Source organism: Fistularia commersonii, chromosome 30 (assembly GCF_037954325.1).
Source record: "Fistularia commersonii isolate RoL2024-O1a breed Wild chromosome 30, RoL_Fcom_v1.0, whole genome shotgun sequence".
Classification (NCBI taxonomy): domain Eukaryota; kingdom Metazoa; phylum Chordata; class Actinopteri; order Syngnathiformes; family Fistulariidae; genus Fistularia; species Fistularia commersonii.
The window spans coordinates 4,527,919-4,546,048 of NC_141313.1; the positions used below are offsets into that span (position 1 = coordinate 4,527,919).

Here is an 18,130-nt window from a genome sequence, read left to right on the forward strand (position 1 = left end):
AATAACACACCGCATGGCCCCTCCGCAGTAACTTTTCCCCCCGACTTTTATACGTGTCACCTTGTAACTTTTTTTTCTTACCCCAGCGTTCGGCCACAACGAGTGCCCGGATCCGGGCATCCCCATCAACGCCCGCCGCTTCGGGGACAGCTTCCAGCTGGGCAGCTCCATCTCCGTGGTCTGCGAGGACGGTTTCATCAAAACCCAGGGAAGCGAGACCATATCCTGCCAGTTGGAGAGGGGAAAAGTCATGTGGAGCGGGCCTATTCCCAAATGCGAAGGTAAATATTGATCAGACGTCTCGGTGCACGGTTGTCAAATTACGCCAGAAATAGGCGATTGGCTACCTGCTTTCGGCCCGGTAGCCCACAGCGGCAACTATTCATAGACCGAGCTTCCGCGAATGCAATTTTAATAAAGCTGATGTAACGGTCATTCGGCATGCTTGAGTAATTTGTGAAATGGTTAGCCGGAAAAAAAAAAAAAAAAAAACACATGGAGCCGCAGCGGCCCGCCTGGGAAAGTCAAGTAGAGGCGGATCGGTCATTACCGGATGAAGTGAAAAATTCATGCGGCGGGAAAGACTTTTCTAGGATCGGCGGCAAGAAGGCGTATTAAATTACAAATAATTACATATTGATATTGAAAAAAAGAGCGTGACGGCTGGCTTTTTAACATTTCATCAAAGCTTCGCGTGAGCGGTCAACGGGAGGGAGATCGAGAATGACCCTTGTTGACCTCTGTAAAAAAAAAAACAGCACTGCGGGAATGGTGAGCAGTTTGTGGGTTAAAAGTGTAATTATATAAATACATTCAGAGATATTCATATCTGCTTGGGATATTCACTGATATTTCACTTTAATTCCAAAAGCAATGAAGCCAGATGGTCATGGAAGAGGAACTTTTCAAGGAGCGGCCATTGTTTTCTTCCAGAATCGCCGTCGTTTATTACGTCCTTTAAATACCTTCCATCCAAGTTGCGGACCAGAAATATTACGCTATCTCCCCTGGCATATCCATGTAATAACAACAACCTTATAAAGAAAGATGTCCCATCCGGAGGGATGAATATTCATTGGAAACTTGCTAAATTGTTCATTTTAAATGTCTAACTGTGCTTTTGTACAACATGTCATGCCGAATTCTCACTTTGTCGAGCGCCGTTAATTATTAAAAGTTTATTCATTCAAGGACGTGCACGGGGGTTGGGGGGAGAGTGTGGACGGGGGTGGGATGTCCGCGTGTTTCATGTGAACGCAGCTGAGATAATCTAATGATACAAATGTGTGTCAGTTAGTCCGTGGGCTGACTGAATTAATAATAACCTGATTCCCGTTGACAGTAATTGCTATCATTAGTAATTAATCGCTGTTCTGATTGACTTTTTTTTAAATACTGGATGACAACTAAATGTTATTGTTTGGGCGTGTGTTTTTTTTCCCCGTTTTTCTTTCTTAATTGACTTAATTAGCTAATTATTTAGTTAGTTAGTTAGTTGCCATTATGCTGCACTGGATTTTTTTTTCCAGTATGTGGAAGGCAGCAGTTCCTTTGATAGAAATTATTTAAAGTTGTTTTTGCATTTTTTTCCAATGTTTTTTTTTTTAGTTTCCTAAGTTAGTTAGTTTGTTAGACTGTTAAAATTCCTCCAGTGTGAATGGCTGAAATGGCAGGAAGTAGTTCCTAGTTTGTTCGTTGGATCGTTCATTGAATCATTGAATCGTTCGTTCGTTCGTTCGTCCGTTCGTCCGTCTGTTTGTTTGTTCGTTCGTTTGTTCATTCCTCATTGCAATTGAAAGGCAAAATGCAACATTACCATTTTTTTCATATATCTAATTCATTTGGTTGGTTAGTTAGTTAGTTGAACTTATAAAGCCTGGTATTAGCCCCCTCGAGGTAGTCTTTTTTTTTTTTTTTTTTCTCTTTTTTTTTTTTTTTATTGTTAGTTAGTCAGTTATTTAGATGGTTAAATTTCCTTCAGAGTGAATGGCTGAAAGGTCTGGAGTAGTTCCTCGATCAAAATATTGCCATTTAAAGTGAATCAGTTAGTTGGTTAGTTCGTTCATTAGTTTGTTCATTCAGATCAATTGGATTTGTTTCTGCTAAATGGCTACCAGCAAAGGCCTAAAGACAGTTATCATTTTTTCAAATATCTTATTTAGTTGGTTCGTCAATTAGTTTGGCTCATAAAAAGGCTGACATACACTTGAAGTAGTCTTTTTTTTTTTATATTTTAATGTTTCTTTTGGTTAGTTTCAAAATAGTGAGTTAGATTTCAGCCAATATTGTCCAATACGTTGCCCCTGACTGGCTCAGAGACGGTCAAAGTGACGGTCGGCGTCTAATTCCTGGAAAAAAAGCTCGCCACTCCATTTCCGCTCGATGGACTTGAAAAAACAAGTCCTCCACGTTCTTCTGTCCCGTCGCTTTCCTCATACCTTTCCTCCCCCCCCTCCCCCAGCCCCCTGCGGAGGCCACTACTCGGCACCCAGCGGCGTGATTCTGTCTCCCGGGTGGCCCGGTTACTACAAGGACTCCCTGAACTGCGAGTGGGTGATCGAATCGGAACCGGGACGCTCCATCAAAATCACGTTTGACAGGTGGGTGTCGTCGTCCGCCGAGCGAAGGTCTCCCGGTCTCTGTGCGGGCCGAGGCGTAGATGAGCTGCCATCTACTGCTCACCAGAAGGGGAAGATTTAAAGGGCCCGGAGTTTACAAGGCTTCAACAAGAATATATTACTTTCGAAGGGTGTAATTAATACGGAGGGTTGTATTTTTATTGGGGAGGCTGGGGAATGGAATTATAAAAGTCTTTTATTGTAAAAACCAATAAAATAAATGTTAATTAGCCCGAGATGGCTGGAGTGGGGCCACCGGCTCGCCGACCTTCAGACTGCCTGAGAACCATTAAAGCCTTAGTGACCCGAAGCTTCGGTTCTGTTCAGTTGAGCATATTAAACAGGCTTAACAAAAGAGACACAAACACAAAGAGTCTCTTCTCCGCCGCTAAGCAGCCTGATCCCTGCAATAATTTCCAATCACCACGAAATAAAATTAGCAGGTTATTAAAGGGCAGTTGTCCGAAAAAAATTCTGACGTTTCAGTTTGTTTAACCGATTGTTTTCCAGCACTTGAACATTGTGAAGTCAATAAAATAAAATAAAATAAAATAAAATAAAATAAAATAAAATAAAATAAAATAAAATAAAATGTGAGAAAAACTCAAGCATTGAGGTTACAATGTCCCATTTCTCTAAATAAAAAAAAAAATAAAATAAAAAAATTCAGTTTTATAGATTTATTTAGTAAGTTATAAATCTGTTCTTGAAATGTTAAAATATATCAATCAACTAACAGCGTTCAATCGGTATTTCAGGCTAAACGGTCCCTTTGCGACATTCCATTATCTCATGTCGCGAAGAGAAAAAATTACAATTAAAAGATATGAATTATCCAACGTGTAAGAATATATTACCTTTTTTGCCAAATTTTTTCTTTTAAAATATGAACCTCATCATTTGAATGCATTTTTCAATGTATCCTTTATTCCAGTGTAAGCTTTCACCATAATGTTTGAATGTTTAATGTGCCCACCCATCACAGATGTTCCTGAGCTGACTGAATGCATCTTATTTTAGACGTGACAATTTGAAATTCAAAAAACAAACCTCGAGCCGCGGCCGCCGAACATTTGTGTCATTCCGAGGTCCCGAGTCTGAATGATGAAAAGTGTTTTCATTATAGACATGGCAACCGGTAATAACATCATTTAATCCAGAAATGTGTCTATGGCTTTGTGCGGCAGGTTCCAGACAGAGCTGGGCTACGACTTCCTGGAGATCCACGACGGGCAAAATCTGCTGTCTCCTCTGATTGGATCTTTTAATGGAACCCAGGTGCCACAGTTCCTGTTCAGCAGCAGCAACTTCCTGTATCTGCTCTTTACCACCGATAACAGCCGATCAAACGCCGGCTTCAAAATATTATATGAAAGTAAGTCAGAGACGGATTCAGACCGTCGCTAAGAATCTGCTTCACACAGTGTGAGTGTGTGTGTGTGTGTGTGTGTGTGTGTGTGTGTGTGTGTGAGTGTGTGTGTGAATGCGAGTTCTGGCCAGAACCTCAAACTCGTGCTTCACAAGTTTTTCCCGACGTTCTGGTTAACGCTTTTGAATGGCAGCTCTGCCACCATCAGTGTGTGGGGGTGTGTGTGTGTGTGTGTGTGTGTGTGTGTGTGTGTGTGTGTGTGTGTGTGTGTGTTTGTGTGTGTGTGTGTGTGTGTGTGTGAATGAGTGAATGCAATATGATGTAAACACTTCGAAACCGCTCAGACAGAAAGTACTACATAAGTCAATGCCATCTAACTGGATAAAGCAAAAAACAATACATTAGATATGATTTATGTTTTCTTATGATTTTTTTTTCTCCTAATGTGATTTTCAGGTGTCACGGTGGACAGCTACTCGTGCCTGGACCCAGGCATCCCCGTAAATGGGATCCGCTACGGGCAGGACTTCTCCATCGGATCCACGGTGTCATTCGGCTGCGACTCTGGCTACAGGCTCAGTCACGAGGAGCCACTGGTCTGTGAAAAGAACCACTGGTGGAGCCACCCTTTACCCACGTGCGACGGTAAATAACTTCAAAAAGCAGCCTCAAGGGCAGGAAAATATAGAAGACTACATTATGGTATTTTTGCTAGACCTAGACAAAACAAACGACAGGGTGCAGAGAGAAGAACTCTTGTGTTGTATGAGAAGTATGTTAGACTGGTGCAAGACATGTATGCTCGCTGTGACACAGTGGTGAGGTGTGCTGTAGGTGTGACAGAGAAGTTTAAGGTGGAGTTGCGACTTCATCAAGGATCAGCTCTGAGCCCCTTCTTGTTTGCAGCGGTGATGAAGAGGCTGACAGATGAGGTTACACAGGAATCTTCACCGACCATGATGTTTTCAGACAACATTGTGATCTGTAGTGAGAGCAGAAGATTATGGTATTTTTAGAATACCCGCTTTGGACGTGGCAGTAAAACACGGCCCGTGGTTGATGATGTTACTTAACTTTTATTTGTTTCTTTACAGTGCACTTGTGTTCATTGCAGTGCAGCTCAAAGGGCTTCTCAGCCCTGCACCATTTTGGCTCTGACATGCAGACAGAGATAAATGCAAAAAAAAAAAAAAAATCTGATGCTTTTTTTTTACAAAATGCATCTAAATCCTTTGACCGACAATAGTTTTTAGGGACTTTACTATAGCAGTTCAAAATCAGACATAATTCAAAATCAGACAGATTGCCTGACCCAGTTAAATATCAACTGACATTAAATGAACAACAAATAAAATAAATAATACAGTACAGCCTGCCATACATGAGTGTGGCACGCAATGGTTTTGGCCATAACAGGACCACTGGATGAATCCGGTTTTGAAGATTATCTTCGTGCACCCATACAAACACACACACACACACACACACACAAACACACACACACGGACATAGACCCACACAGTGGGCAATTTGCTGTGATGCTGATGTGGCTAATAGGGGATGATTTGAGGAGGAGATTAGAAACGGGAGGAGGGTACGTAGTGTGTGTTGTGTACGTGCACGTCTACGTGCATGAGCTCGTGCACATGTGCACGCCAAATGCTTTTATCCCTGTGCCTCCTTTCACTTCCTCTCTTGTGAAAACCATGAACACAGGAAGTCTTGAGGTGAGGTTGAAGTGAGACTACGTCCTCTTGTCTTTTCTCTAAAATCAGGAGTGTGTGTGTGTGTGTGTGAGAGGTGAGAGAGGGGGATAGTTGATAGAAGAGAAGACAGAGTACGTTTTCTCTCTCTCTCTCCTGCTTCACGGCTGCATCCTCCTTCATGGCAGTCTGCTCGGTACGGCTTGTTGGCTCGTTCACTTGCTAACCACATTTGAATCGCACAGCTCCCTGGCCTGGGGGGGAAGGAGGGGGTGGTTTCCCTCCAAGGGGCCAGTTTGAGCATATAAGCATCAAGCATGCTGTCCAGAAAGCCTGAGCCGAAACGTCTGCGGTTGCACGGCGTGTACAATCTAAAGAGGAGAGTGTGCACGGTTTTAAATTTGAAGGGTGCGCGGCAGAAAAGAGCTACCTCTCTGAATCAGCCAGCCGCGATGCTAGCTTTTATGGCCCCGAGATAAAACATCAGCTGCGAAGCAGGAAGTGATGAAGACCATAGCAGAACATGGATGCACACTGCGGACTAAAAGTCTGTACACTGCTCAGAAAAATAAAGGGAGCGCGAAAATAACACTTCCTAGATCTGAAGGAATGAAATATTCTTATGAGATACTTTGTTCTTTACAGAGTTGAATGTTCTGCGACAACAAAATCACACCTAAATGATCAATGGAAATCAAATTATTTACCCATGGAGGTCTGGATTTGGAGTCACACTCCAAAATGAAAGTGGAAAAACACACTCCGGGCTGATCCAGCTTGAATGTAATGTCCTTAAAACAAGTCAAATTGTATCAGTGTTGCCTCCTAAGAGGACAGAGGTGTGACTGACCTGGAGTAACATTGTGTTGTTCAAGTGTTCCCTTTATTTATTTGACCAAAATATATAGTATCCAGGTTTTTTTATTTGGTTTTAATTTTCAGTGAAAATGCATTTCTATGGATTTCTTATGTTGTGATTTTTTGTTTGCTTTTTTAATGCTATTTGTCCCATTTAGCGGATTCTCCTTATTTCCTCTTTTACAAAGCTCTTCATTTACATATAGCATTCATTAGCATCCATTATGAGGTTTTTTTGTTTTTTTTTTAACCTCCCAAAATACATTTCAAGAAACGTGTTAATTCATTTTGTTCTTGTTAGGATCCGACAATGTATTATTTTCCTCCCTCCGTCTGCAGAATGCATATGTAGCATTCCGGGTCTGGAACGGCGGCGCAATGGTTAGCGCTCTGGCTTGGTCCCTGCTCTGATTCCAACAGGGGGGCCTGTACTTTTTAATCGGAGACACAAAATCGTCCAGACGTGCGAGTGTGAGTGTGAACGGGCGTACGACTCTGTAGGGTGTGTGAACGAGACGGTGAACGGCTGCATGTCTCGATTTCTTATCTCTATATGTGGCCCCTGTGATCGACTCTAGCGTCCGTTTCAGGTCGACGACCAGCCTCTCGCCTAACAGCGGCTGCCATTTGCTCCGTAACCGCGGCGACCCTCAGTGCAGGATAAGCGGTATAGATAATGAATGAATGAATAATGCATCCCCTTTTTTTTTTTTTACCCTCCAATTGATTCCTGTGTACCTCATTCACTTTGACGATAAACCAACTGCATTCGACTTATCCTATGAGTCATGACTTTCTGATATTTTCTCCATTTAGACTTCAAGGCGTTAATATACGTGTATATATTCTTTGTGTGAAATTTGGTCGGGGATAAAAGAGCGAGGCGAACTCTCTATCTCTGGCCGTTGCTGTTATTTTTTCACAGCGCGCACCGTGATTTCTGGCAGATAAGGTGCGGTCCGTGTCGAGGATGGAGTAGTGATACTCTGAAAGCCATGCGGCACCACAGGCAGGCTTATCCGACCCTGTAAATATTTCAAAAATCAAATGCAGCCTGGAAGTTGAAAGAAGGCAATGTTTCAGCGCCCGGCGTGCTTTCTGATAGTAAAATAGACACATAAATAAAAATCCCAGTTCTGTCAGCCAATAAAATCTGCATCAGAATAGGTTATTATCCATGCGGTAGCAATAGAAAAAAAAACAACAATTAGCATTTTTTGTCCAAATGGTATAATCCAGTCGGTGAACAGAGGATGCAGATACAAAACACTGGAAAGAGAATATTTCACACAATATAGTTGAGCTTATTTGATGGCGAATAAGACGAAAAAAATCTTTTTCCGTCCCTTTTTTTTTTTTTTTTTTTTTTTTTCGGCAAAAAATAAATGTAAAGGAAACCGGAGAGCGGTTTTGAAATGGGACTTGGAGAAATGGAGTGAGAATTCAAATTTCTGTCAGAGCTCAACATTCAACATTCAGAGCTTCCTGGCAGAAAAGTATTAATAATTAATACCGCTGTGCGCGTGTTTGTGTGTGTGTGTATGTGTGTGTGTGTGTGTGTGTGTATGTGTTTGACATGCGCGCTATTGCGCATGGCTGCACGTGTCAGGTCCGGTGTGCAAAATACAGTACGCGTGTGCACGTGCGCGCACACACAGGCCTGCTCGCATCTGTCTTGGCTTTTCCATGTTTCGGTTTGAAGCCTTTTTCGGTGTCGGACATGATTGTAGTTCTTAGGGTTCGGCATGCCGGGACTTGCTAGGAAAACTCTTAACTAGTCCTGAGTTCTGATCCGACGCACGTGAGCGCAACTTTCTGACCTTCTCCGCAATCGGGCGGTCCGAGAGTTCTGCCAACGTTGCACTTTTGAAGTAATGTTACGGCATTTTATAGGTTTATTGTTAGAGAATGACAGGCCACTGTAAGATGAACCAAGTGGAGCGGGTAGAAATAAAGCACCGGCTCATTCAATGCATTAGTATGCATAGTATGAGTGGCGGAGCTTTTGGGAGGACCCGGTTTCAACTCCGAGCGTCCCCTAGTGCATAACAATGTGCACAGTGAACCGTGCACAGAACCAGCAGGGTCATCCTGGGGCCACACAGTGAGCCGGTGTCAGAGACACTGCTTTGAATAGCCGCCGAGAAACACTTGTATCACTCTATCATGTTGAATAACTTCATCCTCAAAGGTATGTAAAATTACGAAACAGCGATGATAATAATAATATACTGCTACTACAAATTATTCAAAAATATTATGAAAACTGGGGAAGAATAGAATAGAATAGAATAGAATAGAATAGAATAGAATAGAATAGAATAGAATAGAATAGAATAAAGCGTTTCAATACAGCTGTAACATGTCATCATCTTGGAGAAAAAATGCAATTAGAGTAGAATATGCTTGTGCCGTGGAATTGCATTAATACAATGATAATAATAATAATGATACACAATGTCGTATTATTATAATATTATATCAAAGTAATATTAATTATTGTAATACATATATAATATGTATAATGCATATTATATATATAATACAGATAATACATATTATTATTCAGAGCTTGTTATCACATAAATCACATATTAACAATAATGATAATACTACTACTAATAATAATAATGATAATAATATTTATCCTTATTCTTATTCATAGTTCTTTTGCATTGCCTTTTTTTACCCTGTGAATGAATTTACTCCCAGGAGATGTATTTGCCTAGTCTGTGTATATATTACACAGTATAATGAAGTTCGATCTTTTCTTAATTCAACATTGGCCAATATTTAAATTTTTTATCTTATGATTATAAGAAGGAGCATCAAACAAAACGCCAATGTGAGTTCCTCAGAAATGCAATTAAGAAAGAAAAAAAGAAAATCCTGACAGCGGTGAGCACCGTCATTGCCAAAATCCCGGCATAACAGAAGACGGGGGCGGCGCAAATCCTGAGGCCTTTTCGCGGGAAAAAAAGCTGAGCAGCTGAATTACCGCTTTTATTGTTTCAGCCCATACACACGGGCGCTGCACTGCCGCGTTAACTCGTGAAAATGATTATCTGTGTTTTGGCACTTGGAAAATGTGAATGTGCTCTGGGAGGTCAGGAAAAAAAAAAAAAAAAAAAAGCTATTTAGATCACTCCCATAATTATACCGGAGTTACTTCTCTCTCCGCTGAGAAATGTCACGGTTCAGAGATGCAGGTGGGGGGAAAAAAAGATGGGAGTCATCCGCTGCGCCATAAACTCTGACCCCTGCACTCGACGGGATGAAGAGCTGTCTTACACGCACAGCAGGCTGATAAAACATTATTGCCTACAAAAAAAAAGTACCTTTAAGAGGAAAAATAATGTTGTCTGTCAAAAAACACCTTTTGAGAATTAGGCGATTGTTATCGTCTTCCCGTTTCTGCGCCCGAAAACGCCGTCCAATCAGTTCGCGGTCAAAATTACACCTGAAGTCAACAGCGCAGGTTATTTATTCATTATTCAACACTCTCTGATGGGCATCGAGTTCAACTTTTGAAATATTTTTAGCCGCGCCAGTGACGATGGCGTTGTTTCCTCCGCACGAAACTTCGCTGAATTTGCTCATTTCCAAACAGTGAGACGCCAAGGTGAAGGCGCACCTGGCGTTAAAGAGGCCGGAGGGTAAATCTATCTTTTATCCCACGCGCTTATGATTAATTTAAAGATTAATAACGGCCCCTTTTGTACTCGCTAGGTATCGAGGTTATTCACAGTTTAACCGCAAAAGAGCGGTCACACCAGATCGGGACCCGTTGTGGGTTCAGGGACACACCGATGAGCCGACGCCAACTTGTCACCATATTTGCACGTCAGATATACGTGCAAAGGAAAACACATTCAGTGAACAGAAACAATTTCATCATTTTTGGACGTGTTGTCCAAAGGGAAAGTAACTTACAGCTACTTGACATTATCACCCTGTCTACCTCAGTCCAGTCCTTCTCTCTCTCTCTCACACACACACACACACACACACACACACTCTCTGGCTCTCTCAGACACTTTGCAGACATAATATTAATTTGAGGCTGGAGATATATGATCACAAGTGGACAATTCTAAGTGCACTTCCGGGACACATTGCGGAGCACTTAAACCTCACTGCTGGATGTTCAGGGCAGCATGTGGCCACTGATGGACAGCCTACTCAATCAATGTCATCCGTTTAAGTGCAATTTTATCATAATAATAATAACAATAATAATATAATAATAAAAATAATAAATAATACCTATAAATACTTAATATTAATGATAATATGTATAATTATAATGAATCATGGTAAATTATTATTATTATTGTTATTATATTTTTTATTATTAATATTATCATTATTATTATTGTTTTTATTATCACTTTACATTTGAAAATGTCAAAAAGCTGTGAGGAGTACAACCATTTTCAGTGGAAGTAAAAGCTGTCTATAATATGATGTATCAATATTTCCTCTGCTTCTTTTCATTTCTTTTCAGGCAGAGCATGCAGAGCAGATTTTCTGATTGGAAAAAAAAAAAAAAAAATAGTGAAAATGGAAAAATTTAAATGCCACTAAAAAAATAAAATCGAAAATAAAAATAGATATATTGTCCAACCTGTGCTTTTATATCTACTGTTTAGTAATAAATCACCCTGCTAGATGTAAATATATCGGGAAAAAAAGACGATTTAGAAAAAAAAAAAAAAAAAAAGGGCGCAGAAAAAATGTTCGTGTTGCGTCGAATGCATCGCCGAATTGATACCCAATTATAAATAATCAGCCGATTATAAATAAACACGCTGGCCCGCAGCTGCGCACTCGGGATCCGCTTAATGCATTGGAATACCGGCTGCGTAACTCCTTGGTTCTTCCTCTCTCCGTCTGTTCAGCTCTGTGCGGCGGGGATGTGAGAGGCCCCTGGGGAACCATCCTCAGCCCCGGCTACCCGGACAGCTACCCTTCATCTCTCAACTGCACCTGGACTGTGGAAGTCAGTCACGGGAAAGGCAAGATACGCACGGATCTACACCCCTTAATAGAGGGAGACGGGAGATAGTAGCCCGTTGTGCTCGAGGGCGCTATTCGAGACGGTATAGGGGGGCAAAATTGCTCACAGGAAGTGTGTGTGCATGCTTTAATATCACTTCCTCCTGCTGTGTGTGTGTGAACAGGGGTTTATTTAATCTCAAATTATCTAGCGCTATATTATTAGGAACCAGGTTTGAGGTATGTGTTGGCTGCTTGACTGTTGCAATACTGTGAAGAACGTGATTACGGAATAATTTATAGAGATTTATAGATCGTATCGGCCAGATTAGCGCGGTTCTAATCCCCCCGCTTGGCTGTGTTTCTCCACGCAGGAGTCCAGTTTCAGTTCAATTCTTTCCACCTGGAGGACCAGCACGACTACCTCTTGGTGACCGAGAACGGCAGTTTCCTGCAACCGCTGGCTCGTTTGACAGGCAACGAGTTGCCTAGCAACATCAACGCCGGTCTCTATGGCAACTTCAAAGCGCAGCTACGATTCATCTCCGACTTTTCCATTTCATACGAGGGCTTCAACATAACTTTCTCAGGTAATGTGCTCCGAGGCAGTTTTATTGTACGATTTGTTTGGTGCAAGTCCGAACCGGGTATGCGCTCATTTCATCATTTCAACTTTTTCCGAGTTTATCGCAGCACTTCAAATACAAGAAGAACCGGGTATGATATCGCTGAGCGATGGCAAGTTTGTAAATCCGATAGATATTACAAAGCGGGAGCGTATAAACTCAAAGAAAGTCCAGGATACGGAGATAATGGTGTTTCTTTCAGTTCTAAACAGAGCTGTAGCTCTGTGTCTCATAAAATAAACCACTTAAGATTTTCTTTTCAAAACCTGAAGAGAAGCACAAAGCTTCCGGCTCCTCTTTGTGTTTTTTTTGTCTCGAGGCTGGACGGCCCGCTCGCTCAAATGGGTTATTCTTTGCTTTCGAATATGGACTCACGCCAAAACAAAACCCTGAATCTTGTACCCCGAATGATGAAGAGAAGAGAAAAACACTTTTGTCCTCACATTATCATCAACGCCGAGCGGGGATCGAACCCCCACCCCCTCATTTAGTTGTTGTCTAGAATCGTCATCAATCCATTCATTATCTACACCACTTATCTTCCACTTACGGGTTCGGGAGTCTGGTGTCCTTCACCCAGAACACCTGCGCGTTCTTTTGTGAAGAATGAATGGAGACGACCTGAGCAATTGCATTTCCGAATTTCTTCCTTGCCAAGCATCACAGAAAACACAACAAATATATATATATATATATATACACTGTATACAAGCTCTGCGGTTAGCAGTCGAGAAGCTCCAGGATCTGGGTTGATCTTAGTTCCCTGATCCAGCAAGTGGGTCAGTTTTTAAGATTGACCGTTTTTCAACTTGTTCTCACTCCATGTACCTTCTCCTGATTGGTCCCTTCTTCGTCCTTTACCTCATCTGGGTAACTTTGTCCATCTCTGACGGTCTCCTCTTCTACCTCCCCGTCTCGTGATGCATCCCGGATCTTGCATCCCACCGTTGTTTCTGCCCACCATCGTCACTATTCGCTTCCCTGTTTATTCCTGCAATGACTTTTGACTCCCTTTCCTGGATTTTATTGCTGTCTGGTCCTGCTTTTCCATCACCCTTAGCTTGACCCGATCAATACTTCTCCCTGTCGCAATGGCAGGATGCCACCCACAGGGGCTGGAGTCCATCCCAGTTTTTATTGGGCAAGAGACAGTCGTCGGTTGATCACGAGGCCACATGCAGAGACACCAAACCGTTCACCCTCTTCTTCATGTCATGTCCAGACACAAACATTCACTTCCTCTTTCACATTTCATGGCAATTCAGAGTCTCTAATGAACCTCCTCCGTCCTCCCCCACTGGGTATGCTCAGAAACACAAAAGGCAGACTTGACCCGTTCCGCAAATCAACATTGTTGAAGTTACAGGGACTCTTAAAAGCTACAAGTCACCATGCAATTAGCAATCGGAAGCTACAAGTGACACGGAATATCCAAACGCCCAAAAAAAGGGCAAGGGATGTTGACTCTGTGACCGACTGCCCCCTTAAATCTAACTTTCAGTATTCAGGATCCAGAACTGTCCTGAAAGCGCGTGAAGATCAAGCTTCTTATTTGGTGTCAATGAAATAGTCGAGTAATAAAATTATGGAGACTCCTTGCGCATTTGCGCTATTTGGGTAGATCCTTGATGTTCCCCTTTTGTCTCTATGAAGTTCACCAATTTCGCACTCAGTGTCACAATAATTCAAGATTAGAATCAGAAAGAAATGGCAGGAATGGCCGACAAAAACACGACCCAATTTTAAATCTTTGGAGTATCAATGCTCAGTATCGTCCAATTTAAGTGTTTACGTCGGGGAAATGCCTCGTGTCCAGATTGGTACCGTTTCCTTCGCTTGACACGCCGGCTTGGTCAAAGAAAGTTCAGCCTCCTTTGAAATTTCGATATCTCCCCAGTCGTCTCGAAGACTACCCATAAAGCCCGGCGAATCGCTTGCGTAAAACAAAAGGGGGAACCAAAATGGCTGAACAGAGGCTACAGACCATTAAATCGAATGCAAGCCGCCATTAAATAGTACAAGAAGAAACAGAGACGGAGCCTCGTAAGCCCGTCGAATCCCGAGTTTTGTAACTTCCCTGCTGTCCTCGTCTGAAATGAAGCAGGGACTTCATGATTAATACAAAGTCCTAAACTACATCTGCTCCTTATGAATTAGGATCTTTTTATGTAACTTCCACGCCGCCTTCTGTCTCCGACTGAAGTACTTGGATCCAATTCGACATTCTGCGACGTTTTACCGTCCCAGATGGCAGGAATCGGTACCACATGGGCGATGTCACGCGGGGATTTCAACGTGCGCAGTCTGAGCACATGATACTCACCCGATACAATAAATAAATACATAAAGAAAACTCCTGCGAGTGCACTTCAGGAGACCGGTGTCAGTGTATTTTATTTTGTTTTTTCACAGAGTACACGCTGGAACCGTGCGAGAATCCCGGACTGCCCCGCTTCGGCATGAGAAACGGGTACACGTTCGGTATCGGAGACACGTTGTCCTTTTCCTGCAATATGGGATACCGCCTGGAGGGGGCGCCGGAGTTAATTTGCCTGGGTGGCGGTCGGAGAATATGGAGCGCTCCGCTGCCGAGATGTGTCGGTATGTATAACTTTTAAGTCCTGAGATATAAATGAATCAGTGATGTGCAGTCAGAAGAGGCGGGAGAGGTCGTGCCTCACTTGCCAATCTTGAAAAGAAAAATAAATGTATAATGAAAAATAGAATTAAATGGTTATATTTATCAGCGATTTGCACTATAGAGGGTTTTTTTTTGTTAAACTTCACCATTTTACGATTCAAAATCGCTGGATTTTCACATTTTCTGTTCAAATAGTGAGACGAGACATGCAGTGAGGCTGCAGACTGTTGAGCCTCAACATAGATTGCTCAATGACGGCTGACTGCTAGCATGCTCTGCCCTAGGACCGTATAGCTGTCTCACTGTATGTTGCTATTAAAATGTTTAAAGACTTTTGCATTTCTAAGGTAAAGTGATTTTTGTCAACCAATGTATGAGTGTTAATAGATTCTTGTGCTGAGCTATTATAAAATGGCTGAAAAGAGCCACTAAGTGAGGCACGCAGTTCTCCTGCCTCACCAGGCAGGAATCTCAATGAAATGAATATATGTCTACAGAAAATGGCCAGTAAAGATACCCAGATAGAACTCTTTGTTTTAACTACTGGAGAACACGGCAACAAAATAGACAGTTGGGAGAAAAAGGAGGAATAACTAGCAGAGGGCAAGCCTCCTGTTTTTAATTCTTACCTTGGGATTTAGATTTCCAAGTAAAATATTTCTCTGCCCTTATGTCCTTGGTTACAGCCTGATGGAGGCAGGTATATTACACCATTATTGCATGTCACTGTTCATTATGGAGTTTGGTCGTACAAATCTGTTCTGCTGTAAAAACCAGCGGAGGTGTTAGTCGCTGCGCCAAATCGTCATCTTTTTTTTTTTTTCCTTTGGCAAGCCAAAAAGACCGTAATGGCACAAATCACATCACGACCAACCCTTCCTGTCAACACTCGCGGAACGACGGTAATAATTCAGCAATATTTCCACAGACAGCCCCCGTCCAAAAGACACAAGTTTAAATTTCTCGGCAATGCATATTAGAAATTATTCTTTAGACGAGACAACTGAGGGGTAATTTTATTTTATTATATTTTTTCTAATAAAACACATACATCAGTCTTTTTATGAGGGAGAGATCAGAAACTTGACACGGAATTTTCTATCAAATCTTGGCTCTCCTTCACGCCCGGTACTCTCTTGTGCGTCCAAAGTAAGCCACGGGGATCAGCAAGTCTGCCAGCAGCGTACTCGGCTCCTGCATCTTTGTCCCAACCCCATACCGCGCAGAGTACCGCCTTCCGGTCAACTGGCACCTCTTGCTGCAACGGTCCAAATCCCAGAACCGTCGTGATGGGACCTCTGCGAAGCTCTCAAGCATCCTTGTTTGGATGGCGCTTTTGGGTCCGTGGTGGATTTCGTGAGGTTGCGCTTCCAAAAGCATCTGACATCATCTGGCAGCGCCGTGCTTCTGCTAAGTGTCGGCACAAAGTCGCCGGCTTCGTCGGAGCCGAACACGGCAGCAACACCCGTCCCTGTCCCCGTTGTCTTTGACTCACCTGCCTCCACCAATCCTGCGCCGTCTTTAGTCCCGCTTCGTCTGGCTTTTTCAGCTGATACCCTAAAGGGTTCGGCTCCTAATCCAAGATCCATGGTCCATGATCTCCTAATAAGCAGCCTTTTCTTTTCTGACTCAGCCGCTGCTGTCACGCACAAGCACATTCTTCGCCGTAAGACCCGGCAACCTTCAAGATTTTAATCGATAGGTAGTTTAAGACCGATGGCATTGAAGCGGCACGCGTTCCTTGTCATGGGCTAAGTAGCCTCCAGGCCGCTATCTCTCTGACAACATATTTGATAACAAGCTCATAAGTAATTTTGCTGCGTGCTGGGCGAACCGCGTACGCCGTCGTCCCTGCATCCGGCAGATCTCCATCCCACCACGAGTGGAACGCGCTTCAATGCATAAATAACGGAACCCGAGGGGAGGTTTTGGGATCTTTAGTCGTCTCTAATCCATGATTTTAGCACTGGAGAATGCTAAAGGCAACCCATGGAGGAGATTCTCCACAATAGCAGCTGGTCAAAGTCTGTGACCCACGGCTGCTGAATGAAAATACGCAGTTCCATCATGGCAGTAGGCCTCCTTGACAAGTAGAATAGAGGGTAGACAAGAACGCCCCGAAGGGACCCGGGATCCTCCTGTATGACTTTCCATGGAAACCGGCGTCCGTCAAAGGGGGTTGTTCTTTTTTTTTTCCGGTGACATTTTCAGAATGAGTTATGCCACATTTGAAGTCCCGAGTCGCCGAGCAGCTCTTTGCCGCTCTACAGTGCTTCCGTGTCCGCCATCAATCAGGGATTAGTGATGTGTCAGCACCGTCTGCTGCTCTTCCAAGTCTAGGATCTAAGAAAATGGCAGCCATTCCATTCTGCACTCTAACCTTACGTTTACAACCGAAGATCACTTTTAGCTCCTTCCCCCTCCAGATTGATCGCCTCAGCTGGTTTCTCTCCCCGGGCTCCGCCGACCCCGGCTTCCTCTGTCGGCTTCTTTTTCAGACGACACTGTCCGGGATTCGGGTGACGGACCCGTCCTGGAAGAGGTCAGGCCGCCCTCCGCCGGCGGACTTCTATTCTCGTCCGCTCTGCGCAGCGATATCGTCGGACGGTATTCGGACTCTGGCCTCTCCGTTTTCTTTGTGCGCTGTTTCTCTTTTTTTAACATCTGTGGGAGTTCCACCAACTCGCCATGACTCACCCGCTATTGAGAGTTTGTATTTTTCCTTTCCTTCCGTCCACGATGGACTTTATTTGCGACCTGCCATCTCTTCAACGCCTTGCGTGATGGAGAAGTGTTACCGTCGACACCGAGTTGTTCGAGGGACACTTCCAGATCCGCCTTTTTTTCTGGAAAGTGTCTAAAACTTTCTTTCAACCGGCCCGCAACTGTTCCGGATGAGATTGTTGTTCCCGATGGCACTTTGCTCGAAAATCCCGGCCATCAACCCGTGAATGGGCGTGTGAATGATATTATGAAGCACCTTGAGTACCATAAAACCCTGCGCACCCAGCACTGGAAATCGTCGTACATGGAGCACGATCGGCTACACACCGGATCATTATATTTGTATATGGCCGTTCGAAGACTCCCAGAATCTACCATTACCGAGCATAACCAGCCTTTTTTCAGCATTTTGTTCGATCTATCACAACATTCAATGAGTTCTCCTACTGCCAGAGCAGGACAATAATCATCTCAAGTTTTGTCAGAATATATTTCCAAGACATGGGATTTCAATAATAGTCGTTGAACGCGTGCGTTTTTACATTTATTGCATGGATGGAGCTACATTTGCAGTTACTATAAGCAAAGAGGTT

The 18,130-nt window shown here is 43.2% G+C and overlaps 1 protein-coding gene across 1 annotated transcript in view; it reads left to right on the forward strand.

The window, feature by feature from the left end:
• The first annotated feature begins 235 nt into the window (after window positions 1-235).
• csmd3b (CUB and Sushi multiple domains 3b) overlaps window positions 236-18,130 on the forward strand; it is a 110,262-nt gene continuing 92,367 nt past the window's right edge. Inside the window, exons 1-7 of the mRNA XM_086178223.1 lie at window positions 236-281; window positions 2,462-2,600; window positions 3,806-3,993; window positions 4,444-4,632; window positions 11,450-11,566; window positions 11,921-12,136; window positions 14,585-14,773. Coding sequence (XP_086034349.1) covers window positions 251-281; window positions 2,462-2,600; window positions 3,806-3,993; window positions 4,444-4,632; window positions 11,450-11,566; window positions 11,921-12,136; window positions 14,585-14,773 — 1,069 coding nt within the window. The 5' untranslated portion in view covers window positions 236-250. The remainder of the gene's footprint in view (window positions 282-2,461; window positions 2,601-3,805; window positions 3,994-4,443; window positions 4,633-11,449; window positions 11,567-11,920; window positions 12,137-14,584; window positions 14,774-18,130) is intronic.